We start from the raw sequence: 13,445 nt of genomic DNA on the forward strand, positions 1-13,445 counted from the left end.
TGTCAACCATAAGTAACAGAGTTCAACCCTCATTCAGCCGGGGACGCTACAGGTTGCACTTTCTGAGTCCTTTCTATAGTTATTGTGCTTTTTAAAAGGTTTATTTGGAACTACAGAGGTTAAAGAAAACACTACTTTCCAATATTTGTAACCGGTGGTCCTGGTAGAATGGTGGTTCTCAAACTTTTATTATCAGGTACCTGAGAAAATATTGAGCTCTTGAAGTAACACCATTATCATCAACGTTAAAATACAGTGTTGTAAATAGGCCAAGCAAAGTCAGTCACAGACTTTTCACTGGAGGCAGATTTATTCCCGATAAGATAATTTGCTCTCTAATCATTCTCCTCTTCCTCACATGGCCCAGTTATTTATACCTAAAATTGATAATTATGTAAAACTAAAACGCTATAATAATGATTTTATTTACAACGTATATGTGTAAATGAAAATGGTCTATATCGCAGAGCAATAACACCCAGCGACCAGCTATTTGTCTACAGACTTCCCTCATAAAATCACTAACTACTATAGCATTTCATTTTTATATCATTATCATGTTTCCTTGTTCTAGTTGCTCATTTGCAGAATGTATGTGCAATTAACAACCTGAAATGAGCTTCCCCTTTGGTTTAATTTGGATTTGTGTGTTATCTGAAAGAATCCCTGCCAACACTTACCCGAAGTTGAAAGTAGGGTTTGTCCCCTATTAATATTTATGGCATGTGCACAACAACCACTTCCAGGCAATGCAAGAATATTATTGTTTTAGTATCCAAGACTTATATAAAAGTGCTGTCACCCACAGGCTCGACAGAACCTCCACAGCCTCGGCAAACATCCTCGTCTTATCCACTAGATTCACAAGTACATGACAAACTCTGGAGCCTAAGGTAACATTGTTTTTCATTTACTAGAAAATATTCTGAGCTTTGAGACAAACATATTCATTTATTCAGTGAGAAATCTTATTGCATTTAATACTATAAAGTGATATTGATTTGAGCTGCTGAACTGAAAATGATCATTGTTGAAAATTAGTGGATTAATTCAAGACAACACCAGCGCAGATGGATGTAACTACAGGACAAACAGGTGCCTTCCACAGGTTAAAGGGTCTTTAAATGATTTAGTGCGACTTACCCTTACACCTAAACAATAGCACAAGTCTTCTTAAAACTGGAGTGGAAGAATAATTAAGGTCACTTGTAAAACGCATGGGTCACACGATAGTGAAGTGGTTTGCGCTGTTGACTTGCAGCAAGGGCCTTTCTGCATGGAGTTTGCGTGTTTTCTGTGGTACTCTGATTTCCTCCCTCAGAGGTTAATTAAACACCCTAAATGGATGTTTTATGTCTTTGTCGTACTACGATGCATTACGCCAGGTTTATTCAAGACATGCTTGTCGTGCTGGTGTTGCGTACATATGTTGTAACGTCTGTTCTAAGTTTTGAAAACCCAAAGGCATTGAACTGGTTTACTTGTTTGATTCAAGCTCAGTGCAAATGAATTCCAGGTCACTTTTTAGATTTTATTGTGCTCTAAAAAAACAAGACTGATTTTGTGTAAATATCACAACTACAATAAATTAAATTTAAAGTGTTGCATTGGCATCAATAATGGACAAGCCCCGGCTACTCTGAGGTGGTGGTAAGCTTCCCCCAAATCAAATTCAGCTTAAAAACTTAAGAAAATAATTGGCATCCTTATTAACAGTCACAGTTAAAATAATGCTGATATCTGTTTCTACTGACTCCAGCCATGATCGTCCTCTCAAACCACGCTCCTCTCAGCCCGAGTCTGCTCCTCCTTCTGTTCCACCTCTCTTCTGTCCTCTCCATTCCTGGGTCGCCAGTACTGTGTCAGTCCACTCCCTTTATTCCGGGTCACAACCTGGCAGGGGAGGGCTATAATATGGTCACCATGCGCCGACAAGGAGCCTACGTGATTGATGTGAAGACCTATCTCAACTCAAATGGCTCGTGTGAACTTCAACATAATCCTCTTCAAGGCAACAAGCTCCAAAAGGTCATTTAAATTACATACATAATGTATGTAGCTGCTGCTTGTGTTTGAGTCCAAGTTTTCACTGAAAAGGATAATTGTATATTTAAATAAATTCTACTTAAGTGAATTTTGTGTCAGATTGTAACCTCATATCTCTAAGATGTTGTCTTCATATGATCGATTTTCAGGCACCTCTCTCTGTAGTGGATTGGCGCTCGTACAGCCGCTGTGCCACAAACCTCTACAGCAGTGTACACACCTCCATCAGGTAACTGTCATACACAATCACTATATACTGTGTGTTCTATATAAGTGCTGCTAACATGTTTGTATATGTAGCTGACAGTATGAACTAATCTGAAAACTCCTGCGCTGGTAGCTTTGCATATTCCATTTAATACAATAATAATATAAGTAATAAGTAAAATGTAAAAAAGTAATAAAGTAACATTTTTTTTATTATATACATGTCATCTTAAAGTGTTCAATATAATTTTAATGTAACTAATGTATTTTGTTTCATTTTTATCTTCACAGCTCACTACTTCAGAAATACACCGACCAGGACAGCACTGAGTGGAAGGTATTTTACACTTGCTGACGTACAAATGTTAATGTATAATGCTGTACATTCTATCGTCTATGTACAATATTTCGGGACAGTTTAAGTTATTTATTAATTTTTCATGTATATAGCAACTCAATTGTGGTAACTATGAATCTTTCTTTCAAACAAAAACTCAAATCTTCAGATGAAATTACATATATAATATAAAAATATTTTTGTGATTTAGTGAAAGTGACCTTTGAAAACCCTTTTTTCTTATTAGCTGGGACTCGATTTTTCCAAATTTGGTGGCCTGGATGTCGGAGGGACGCGTTCCAATGCTTACAGCTTTGCTTCATCCAGGACCAGGGAGGACCGTCACTCCTTCAGCATTCACACAGTCACCTGTAGTCATTACAGGTAGGCTGTCAAGACCCGCAATCGCATTACCACAGAATCACGTTTTGTATACACATTACAAACTGTATTTGTAACTGTATATGTAAGTGCCATTGTCTGATTCTCTTCTGTATAATTGGCCAAATATTTACAATATAAATCTTGAAGTAATGTAATGACATCTGTAATATTAATGGCCAATTCACACGGGATAAGAAATCACAGTAAAACTCCGCTGTTGTGATTTGCTTTGTAAATGAGACCTGGACCTTGTCCTGTTGATATTAGTCTCTCTAAGATTCCAATATATGCCTCTGGTACCATAGAGTCCAACGTCCATTTTTCCCACTGTGTTTCACAATCTTAGATAAGTTAAAGTCCACAATTGATAATGGCTTCTTCTTTACCAAGTACAGTTTCAGGTTGAATTTCAAACTGTGTTTTGTACTCCCGAGTACTCCATCACAGTAAAGTACCTCCTGAGGGCTCGTTGTTCATGCACATTCGGCAGCAGTTATGCTTTCACCTGTTAGCAATTAACCTGCTAATTGTTGAACATTCCAGAACAGATTATTTTTTCCCCCATTTAGCTACCGACTGTCAAACAGGCCACCTCTAAGCTCCGAGTTTCAGAGGGATCTGGCGAGTCTACCTAATTCCTACACTCCTTCAACCAAGGCTTCATACAGACTGATCATAGCGACCTATGGCACACATTATATCAATAAGGTTAGACATATGTGCAATTTGGAGTGTTTGGTCAAAACCAAATAGCTTTATCTCAACAATACTTTATTGTGTATTTTAGGTTTATCTTGGGGGAAGATATCGGCAATTTTCAGCTATACGTACATGTTTGTCCACACTGAACGGCTTCACTTCATCCCAGGTAAACTCCATATATAGTGTATATATACATATACAAATAGACTTTGTCCCAACTTTTAACACCAGTGCCTTCCCACTCTCTCATCTAGGCACACAGCTGCCTGTCTCTGGGTATCAGATTAGGCCTGGGGAAGATATCACTGTCCCCATCTGTTAAAACCTGCTCCAATGTCCTAGAGAACAGGGACACGGCCACTTCGTCCAGCTCTGGACTCCACCAGCACTTATCGGAGGTTAAAGGAGGAACAGGTTGGATGGGGGAGATAGCACTCACCCATAACAACTCCGTGGGCTTCCAAGATTGGTTGAAAACCCTCAAGGATCACCCTGATATTGTTCAGTACACCCTTCGACCATTGTATGATCTGGTGCCAAAGATGTCACAGAAGGTAGGATTGAAGGCGGCCATTCATGATTACTTCAAAGAAAATGGCATCAAGAGCTCGACCACAAGCCTGAACTGTGGCAGTAGTTACCCTAACCTGGATTCCAGCTGCTGTCCTAGACGGGCCCGCAAGGGATATCTGACGGTGACCATCGTCAGAGCTTGGGGTCTGAAAGGAGATTTAATCGGGAAGACTGAGGCGTGAGTAGAAAACAAATGCAGACACAGAGCAAAGACAGTTAATATTACGCATCAAGCACTGATGCACTTTCTTATATTACAGGTATGTTAAGATGTGGTACGCCAACCATTACCGAAGGACCCACATGATCAGGTCCAACTACCCTTACTGGAACTCAAGATATTATCTCGGCAATGTTAGTACCAATCTTCTCTTCATAATTCAGCTTCCAGTTTTATTTCTTTGTTTACCTCAAATAAAGCTTAGGACTCTGTTAACTGCCCAGTAAATATGGATCCCCACTGCCCTTATTCTAAATTGTATTAGACTGAAAACATTGGAAATCTTTTCTTTGTTCAGTAAAGATTAAATACCACTCACGTTTGTGAAATGGTATCTCTGCTCACATATTTATTTCACTGTTGGTTTGATGCAGGTGGACACACACTTGGGTCTAAGGATTGAAGTCTGGGATAAAGATGTGAGTTTTGATGACCTTCTGGGATCCTGTGTGAGGTACCTGAGCAGGGGGACACATCGTTTCACCTGCTATGCCAAGAATGGTGGCATTGAGATCCAGTACACTCTCACCTGTGATCGTCACCTGACTGGAAACCAATGCCAGCAGTACAGACCAACTCCATAGAGATGTGCAATGTGGATGTTTGTTCTTTTATGATCATCTCTGCATATAAGAACGACTTCTCAGTCAGTTGGGGGTTTGGCAAAAAATCATGTTTTACACCTTTTTACATGCTGATTCTTGTGGTGGAGCCATTTTAAAGAATTTATCTCAAGCTTTTATTTTCTTAGATTTTTCAAAACTAGGTGTCTGGTATATGCAAATAAATATTTTTGAAATACATTGTGTTTCTTATCCTCTCTTGACACACTGGATAGAAGAAGTTGATTTTAATAATCTAGACCTGAACTCCCATTACACTTCATACTCTTCTTCACTAATCTTCTGCACCTCCTGAGGCAATATCTCCCTCCATCTGTACTCTTTTCATCTTCTCAGCACACTCTCTTCACAGAACTTTTCCATCTCTGTCTAAAGTGGAATTTCAGTATTTTTTTTTTTTACCTGGGCCCTATCATTATAAATGTGGGTGTGTACATGAATAGAACAGTAGATCACCTCGGGTGGGAGCCGTGTCATTGTGCAGGACAATAGCGCCATTATATCCAGTGCTTGTTTTCGACAATAAATGGCTTGGATTGTTGTTGCTGATGTGTCTTCACTGAGATGGCTGCAAGACACACACCTTTCAGGCCAGTTATGTCAGATAAAGTGCCCCGAAACAAACATCAAAATGACTTTTTTGCACTCTTCACAGACAGATGAGATACTGAAGGTGTGTTTTGTGCTGTGACACACTGTAATGTGTTGGTATGGTGAAGATGTTGCTGGTATTAGGAAAACCTATGTGGGTGAACTGCAAGATCTTGTTAGCAGTTCAAGAGTTGAATGAAAAGCAATACAACTACACATCAGGTGTCAATGTGTCACTATCATGCAACAGAAAAAAATGTATGTTCTTCAATTTAAAAAAAAATACAGAACTACAGAATCAAGTTCAAAATTGCTCACAGTAAAGCTTCGCTCTGTCTATAGCACGTTCTTTTTCTGCCTCCATGAACATTTAATTAATTTAGATTATAATTTGATTAAATCAATCTAAAAACAGAGAAACACTTATTGTCAGGCGAGTCATTTCTCAGAAATGGAAAACTGCAACAGACAATGTTTTGAAATGACATTTCCCAGAAACGGAAGGTGTGGTTTGACATGACCGAGTGTTCATGACATGCAACAACTAATTAGAATATTCTTATTATTATAATAATACTAATGTTGTATTGTGCAAGACCGCACACATGTATATAAAAGTGCTGTCACTGTCACACAGCACAGCAGAGTCACCGCATCTTCAGCAAACACGAGGAGTCACCTGGAGCCAAAACCGGTAAAATTGTTACTGCTACTAGAAAATGTTCTGATCTTCTTAGACAAACTTATTTATTCATTAATTGAGAAAATTTACATGCTTGTTATATTATTTTGCGGCTCATTTCACGAGACATGTGTTGCCTTTTTGCTGATATGTCAGTCAACACTGCACGCTCTGGGGCTCTTGGTTTCAAGTTTGGAGCCCATCAAGTGACCAAAGTGATGCGATTACGAGTCGGACAGACATTTCTTGCATTACTGATAGATTAACTGAAGACCAATACAGACAGACGTCCAGAGCATCACAATGCTAAAACATGGAAAATAATTAAATGTTAAGTGTTAATATTACTGAATATCTTTGAATTTTTAACTGTTGGTCAGACCGAAAAGAAATCTAGCCAGACTAAATTGTTTGAGGGCTAATAAACTTGCAAAGAAAAAGTGAAGTTCAGAGAATTACAGATACCATCACACTGCAGTGATACTCATGTCTGTTTCCACTGTCTGTCCTTGTGTGAAACGTTTCAGTGTCTGTTTGACACCAGCCATGCTCGTCCTCTCAGACCACGCTCCTCTCTACCAGAGTCTGCTCCTCTTTCTGTTCCACCTCTCCCCTGTCCTCTCCTGTCCTGGGCCCCCATCTCTATGTCGGGCTGCTCCCTTTGTACCGGGTCACAACCTGGCAGGGGAGGGCTATAATGTGGTCACCATGCGCCGACAAGGAGCCTATGTGATTGACATGAAGACCTCCCTCAAGCCAAGTGGCACCTGTGAACTCCATATCAATCCTCTTCAAGGCAACAAGCTCCAGAAGGTAATTTAAGTCACACACACACTACATATATCTGCTACTCAAGTTTGAATCCACATTTTCATTGGAAAGGGTATTTAAAGGGTGTATTTAAATAAAAAAAACACTTAAGTCCTGGCAGTTTGTGTGATGTTCTTGAGCAGCACCAGGGCCAGTATGCATGGGAATAAAATGAGGAGGAAATATGATTTAACAGTTAATTATCAGAAACAATGAAACTGGTTTGGTGGCTTTAGTTCATTTTGTTTTGTGTTAATTGTTTTTCAGACACCACTCTCTGTCGTGGATTGGCGCTCATACAGCCGCTGCACCGCAAACCTCATCAGCAGGAAACTCTCCACCTCCAGGTATCTTCCATGTTATTTTACTGTTGTAAGCAGCTTACCAAAGCAAGCAAACTCTGGTTTAATAAAGAGGATTGATTCAATTTTTAATTTTCTATTATTACAAAATGTCCACCCAATTGAAAATTATCAATCTTTTTTTAGTTGTTCTAAATAATTAGGATCATTATCATGCTAATGTTGTTACTCAGTGTCTCTGGCAGTGTGCCATCCATATTCCTGTATGGGAAATTAAGTGCAATTAACATAATTACCTTCTGAGTACAACTTGTACTTAACATCAGTAGCCTATTGCAACTTTGTTCACTTACATAACTCTTTATTGCAAGGAGCAATATTGACCAAATTCACTGTACATGCACCTGGTTTCCTCTACTACTAATGCTGAAAAGACAGAGAATGTAATCCCTAACAATCCAGAGTTATAGGGTGCAGACTGCTCGAGATCGGCCTTCAAAAAGGCTTTTTGAAGGTCTCGGTCTCGTCTCGGAATTGACTGCATTTGTACTTGGTCTTGTCTCGGTCTTAGACAAAGTGGACTTTGGATTTTATTTCAAGACTGTTTAAGACCACAACTGTGGGGATATCAATAAATTGCCTGTGCATTTTTGGATTAACTTGTTAATATCAATACTGTGATTTTGCATAAATCGTATTGCTTCGAGTACAACCAATAACTTGACTCATTTATGATTTGAAATTTTTGTCACCGTTAACGGCTGTCACCCCTCCTCGATACACTGTGGTCTTGGTCTCGACTTGGTCTCGGTTTAGGTGGTCTTGACTACAACACTACTGTACACTATACATTTTTACCAGCTAAGTTTATTCAAAACAAACCAGCAATCAAATATCTACCTCAGTTTATTCATGATTTCCCTTTACATTTATAAAGTATAATGTGCATTTACAGGAGAGTCCAATAATACAAGTGGAATAATGTAAATAATCAAATATCATTTGTACTTTGTTTTGGAAAAAATAATATATGTTTACCGGACATTAAGTATTGAAGAGTACTGTATGTAACAATTGTATATTATGTATATCTTTACAGCGCGCTACTTCAGGAATACACTAACCAGGAAAGCTCTGGCTGGAAGGTATTTAAACACTTCTTGTGTGATTGATGTGCTCACATGGAGTAATCACATGGAATATTGTCATTTCTGTAATCTGTATACCTTGTTTTCTATTGTTTATTGGCACTCATTCTTTTTTGTTTTAAATGTCAATCCAGTTTGCACAAAAGTCACTTTCTCCATGTGCTTTGTGCACTAAACACAAAGTCAGTGCTAAGATGTCCGCTACGGAGGCAAGATGAATGGCAGACAAAAACGAAATCTTCGACCCTTTAATATTTTTGCCTCAAGGAGCTCATGTCCTTCTTTCTCATCAGTTGGGATTCGACTTATCGCGTATAGTGTCCGTTGGCCTGGATGTCGGGGGGACGCGCTCCAATGCTTACAACTTTGCTTCATCCAGGACCAAGGAGGATCATTACTCCTTCAGCATTCACACAATCACCTGTAGCCATTACAGGTAGGCTGTCAAGACCCCCAACCTCATTACCACAGAATCATGTTTTTTTATATACTGTATATAAATCTGCATTCAGAGATAATAATTTATCAATTTATTTTTTTCATTTAGCTACCGATTGTCAAATAAACGACCTCTCAGCTCTGAGTTCAAAAGGGATTTGGAGAACCTGCCCAATTCCTACTCTTCTTCCACTAAGGCGTCATACAGAAGGATCATAACGATCTATGGCACACATTATATCAACAAGGTCGAACACACACACACACACACACACACACGCACACATGTTTGTGCAGCATTCCCTACCCCTTTACCATAACCTTAACCATCACCAACTAATTTCCTAAACCTAATTCTGAAAGTCTTAACTCTCATAACCTCGCTTTACAGGGTGACAGAATGTAGGGACCAGCCAAAATGTCCTCACTTTCCCAAAATGTCCTCAATATGGTTTATAAGTTTTGTGGTCCCAACCCTAATCTAACCTAATTTAAACCCAATTCTAAGCCTAACTCTAAAACAAGGTCTTAGCTCTGTAGGGCCCAGTCGAAATGTCCCCACAAAGAGAGGTTTGTACATTTTTTGGAGCTCACAAAGATATAAGAGGGTGCTCATTGACATAATCATTCCCTAGCCCTTACCCTTACCTTTACACACAACACGCACTGCTTGAAGCCATGTGAAGTGGGGTGCACTGTGAGCACAGCATTGTTAATACTAACATTGTGTCTGTTTCAGACAAAAGATTACTCACTATCTTAATGTACCTTGCAGGTAAGCAGGTCAGTAAATCATTTTTTCAGGTCAAAACAAAAGGTTTGGTCCTGGTTATGCCAGTAATCCAACAGCTCGAGACACTGGATTTCTTTTATTTTACTGTTTACTGTTGGTCGTGAAGGGTATTTCTACAAATAAGATTTTAAAAAGTTATAAAAACCAATTATGGAAGATGGCTTCAACTCAACAATATTTTATTGTGTTTGATTTTAGGTGTATCTTGGGGGAAGGTACCGGCAAATCGTAGCAACGCGTACATGTCTGTCCAAACTGAATGGCTTCACTTCATCCCAGGTAAAGTGTGTGGAGCACACACTTAAGGAACACATTTTTTACACTTTACTTTATACAAAAACAACATCTAACACCAGCTCCTTCCCACCCTCTCATCTAGACACACCACTGCTTGTCTCGGGGTATCAAATTAGGCCTGGGGATGTTATCACTATCTCCTTCATTTAAAACCTGCTCCAAAGTCCTAAAGAACAAGGACACGGCCACTTCGTACAGCTCTGGGCTCTACCAGCAGTTAACAGAGGTTATTGGAGGAACAGGTTGGGTGGGGTCCTTTGCACTCACCAAGAACGACTCTGTGGGCTTCCAGAAATGGTTGAAAACCCTCAAGGATCACCCTGATGTTGTTCGGTACACCCTACGACCGTTGTATGCGCTGGTGCCAAGAAGTTCACAGAAGTTAGGACTGAAGAAGGCCATTCAGGATTACTTAAAAGAAAATGTCATCAAGAAATCGACCACAAGCCCGAGCTGCGGCAACCGTTACCCTAACCTGGATTCGAGCTGCTGTCCTAAACAGGCCAAGAAGGGAAGGCTGGTTGTGACCATCGTCAGAGCTTGGGGTCTGAAAGGAGATTTTTTTGGGAAGACTGAGGCGTGAGTAGAAAGCAAATAGAGATGCAGTGCAAAGACACAGATCATGTAATACATCAAACACAAGCACTAATGCACTTGTCTCCTTTTCCATGTTTTCCTGTATTACAGGTTTGTTAAGATGTGGTATGGCGGGAAATACCACAAGACCCACCGCATAAGGTCAAATTCCCCTCGTTGGAACTCACGTTATGACCTTGGAAATGTTAGTATCAGTCTGCTTTTCATGATTCTGTACCATGTTTAGTGGGTCACATGGTTGTGCAGTGACTAGCATTGCTGCCTCACAGCAAGAACGTCACCTGTGTTGTGTTTACACGTTCTCCCTGTGTTTGTGTGTGTGGGTTCTCTCCGGGTACGGCTTTCTCTCACGGTCCAAAAAGGTGTGAGTGTGAGGTGACAGAAGTTAATGAGTCCCACAGCAGGATCATTTATGGCGTTAAAAGGGGTGTCACGATAATCCAAATTTGATTCGCGATTTTAAGGTCACAATTCGATTCAATGCTTTTTTCTCTCTTTTAGGGCTGATAGGTCCTGGATTTTTTGACTTTTTTTTCAGTCTAGGATTACTGGTTTTATGTTATGATAAGTCATTTACTTTTTTAATTCCCATTTCGATTGTCTACATGGGGTCATGAGTGATATAATGTCCATCATTAGTTTCTAAAGTACCACACTAAGGTCAAATTTACAATGGAGATTGTGACAGCTCTAGGTGTTACAGTGGCAAAGCAATAGTAATATTTAGCAATATAATGGCCATTGTGCATGACCGTAACATGCACGAAGTTACAGTGCAAACATTGTTGAGGAAACCGTTTTTTATATGTCCACTCTTGCTTATTGTCATGATTTATTTCTCTGTTGTTTTGATGCAGGTGGACACACACATGAGCCTGAAGATTGAAGTCTGGGATAAAGATGTGTATTTTGATGACCGTCTGGGATCATGTTCGAAATCCCTGCTCAAGGGGACAAGAACATTCACGTGCCGACTCAAGAAAGGTTATGTTGAGATCAAGTACAGTCTCACCTGTGATCGTCACCTGACTGGAGACCAATGCCAGAAGTACAACCCGTCTCCATAGAGATATGCAGTCTGAGTGTTTGGTCTTTTGTGAAAACCTCAGCATATAAAAATGACTTCTCAGTCACACTTAGCTTTGGAAGATTATCTTTTATACATGCTTTTACCTCTTGATTCTGGTGGCGGAGCCATTTCTAAAGATTTTTTCTCAAGCTGATTTATATTTTTCTATTTTTTTCTGTTTGTCAAATCTTTGAGCTGTGTACTGTTACTGTTACTATTGGTGTTAACATGATTGTGCCTTGGTGTGGTGTGTTCAAACAAATACTGTAAATTCAAAATAAACAGCATCCTCTCTTAACCCTTGAGAAGTTAATTTCATTCATAAAATACAAACAAACGAGATTCAAATAATAACAATTAATAAATGTGGGTGTCTCATCATTCCCGAGTTGGAAGTGAACCATGTTAAACGTAAAAGGTTAAGTCAGTGTGGTTTCTTGTTTTTACTAGATACTGTTCATATTGTGAATGGAGAAAGACTGTGGTGGGGGTGATGGGCTCATGCCCATGTTGGACACATTCCAGGTGGATCTGTAATGTTTATAATATTATTACAGTCCACTATTGTCACCTTGTCACTTGGGCTGCTCATGAGTGGAAAGGGAACCTGGCTTATAACCAGAAGGTTGCTGGTTCAAATCCCATTGATTGGGTAAATTGGACACTCTACACTCTCAGACATGTACAAAGTCAAGCCTGCGGGCCAATCACAGCCAACAGTCAGATTTTGTACGAGTCCAGGGTTTGTATCCAGCTGTGACAGACACATTCACATGTTATGTTATCTGACTCCAGATGTTAAAGAATGCCAGAATTTTTTTTATTTGTTCACTCCGGCGTGGCTTATATTTGTTTACATTGCCATTTAAATATTACAATTGTGACAATGAAAATAAAATCATTATAAAAACAGTGCATTTGTATGTAAATTTTACTGTTAAAAAAAGTTCTGAAGGAACCACTGGTCACTGGGAATCTTCATATTATCAAATCTGGCCCTCTTTAAAAAAAGTTTGGACACCCTTGCTCTAAATTGACCCCAGCGCCATCCACTGTGGCGACCCCTAAAGAGGGAGGAGCCTGAAAGAAAGGTGTCACCTTGTCACTCGTGTCTCCTCTTATTATGTAATAGTCTCTCTGAATTCTGTCACTCCTGCTGCTACAGACAGACCCACGTAAGTCTCCGCCTGTTGCTGACTCTCAAAAAATGAAAACCAGACAGTGGGACAGTTATGAATGTGCATGACCACTGTGTAACACCAGGCATAAGTGTAGCTCATTGTTTCTGTTTTTTGGTGGTGGGGGGTTTCATCGCGTGCCTTGAGGCAATGTTGGACAATACTCTCCAAGATTGCAAAATGTGGATTGCAGTATCCACTTTAAATGTTATGGTGGTGTTTAACTTGCTCACTTGAACTCAGTACATGTAACAACAGTGTGATGTTTTGGTTGTGTTGAGCGCCACCACCTTGTATGGTTGAATTTAGTAAGGATCGAGTCTTTTGCAATCATCAATCGTTTCTTAACATCTGCTAGAACACGGCTGGAGACGCATTTTTCTGTCCAAACCCAGCCAAGCCCAAGAGAATAGTGACCAAACCCAACCATCGTAGTTTGTTTAGCGTT

The 13,445-nt window shown here is 39.7% G+C and overlaps 2 protein-coding genes across 2 annotated transcripts; both read left to right on the top strand.

Annotated features, from left to right (window-relative positions):
• The first annotated feature begins 806 nt into the window (after window positions 1–806).
• Window positions 807–5,272, top strand: LOC122771657 (perforin-1-like). The gene is made up of 10 exons (XM_044029339.1): window positions 807–893; window positions 1,760–2,028; window positions 2,196–2,275; window positions 2,545–2,590; window positions 2,838–2,974; window positions 3,544–3,682; window positions 3,762–3,842; window positions 3,931–4,427; window positions 4,510–4,603; window positions 4,844–5,272. Exons 2-10 carry the CDS (start codon window positions 1,762–1,764, stop codon window positions 5,051–5,053), a joined length of 1,551 nt encoding a protein of 516 aa, XP_043885274.1. The 5' UTR covers window positions 807–893; window positions 1,760–1,761; the 3' UTR covers window positions 5,054–5,272.
• Window positions 5,273–6,280: 1,008 nt separating this feature from the next.
• Window positions 6,281–12,117, top strand: LOC122771656 (perforin-1-like). The gene is made up of 10 exons (XM_044029338.1): window positions 6,281–6,377; window positions 6,893–7,178; window positions 7,443–7,522; window positions 8,577–8,622; window positions 8,919–9,061; window positions 9,173–9,311; window positions 10,055–10,135; window positions 10,236–10,732; window positions 10,841–10,934; window positions 11,608–12,117. The coding sequence occupies exons 1-10, from the start codon at window positions 6,289–6,291 to the stop codon at window positions 11,815–11,817; spliced, it is 1,665 nt and encodes a 554-aa protein (XP_043885273.1). The 5' UTR covers window positions 6,281–6,288; the 3' UTR covers window positions 11,818–12,117.
• Window positions 12,118–13,445: the final 1,328 nt, after the last annotated feature.

Source organism: Solea senegalensis, linkage group LG6 (assembly GCF_019176455.1).
Source record: "Solea senegalensis isolate Sse05_10M linkage group LG6, IFAPA_SoseM_1, whole genome shotgun sequence".
In the NCBI taxonomy this organism is placed as follows: domain Eukaryota; kingdom Metazoa; phylum Chordata; class Actinopteri; order Pleuronectiformes; family Soleidae; genus Solea; species Solea senegalensis.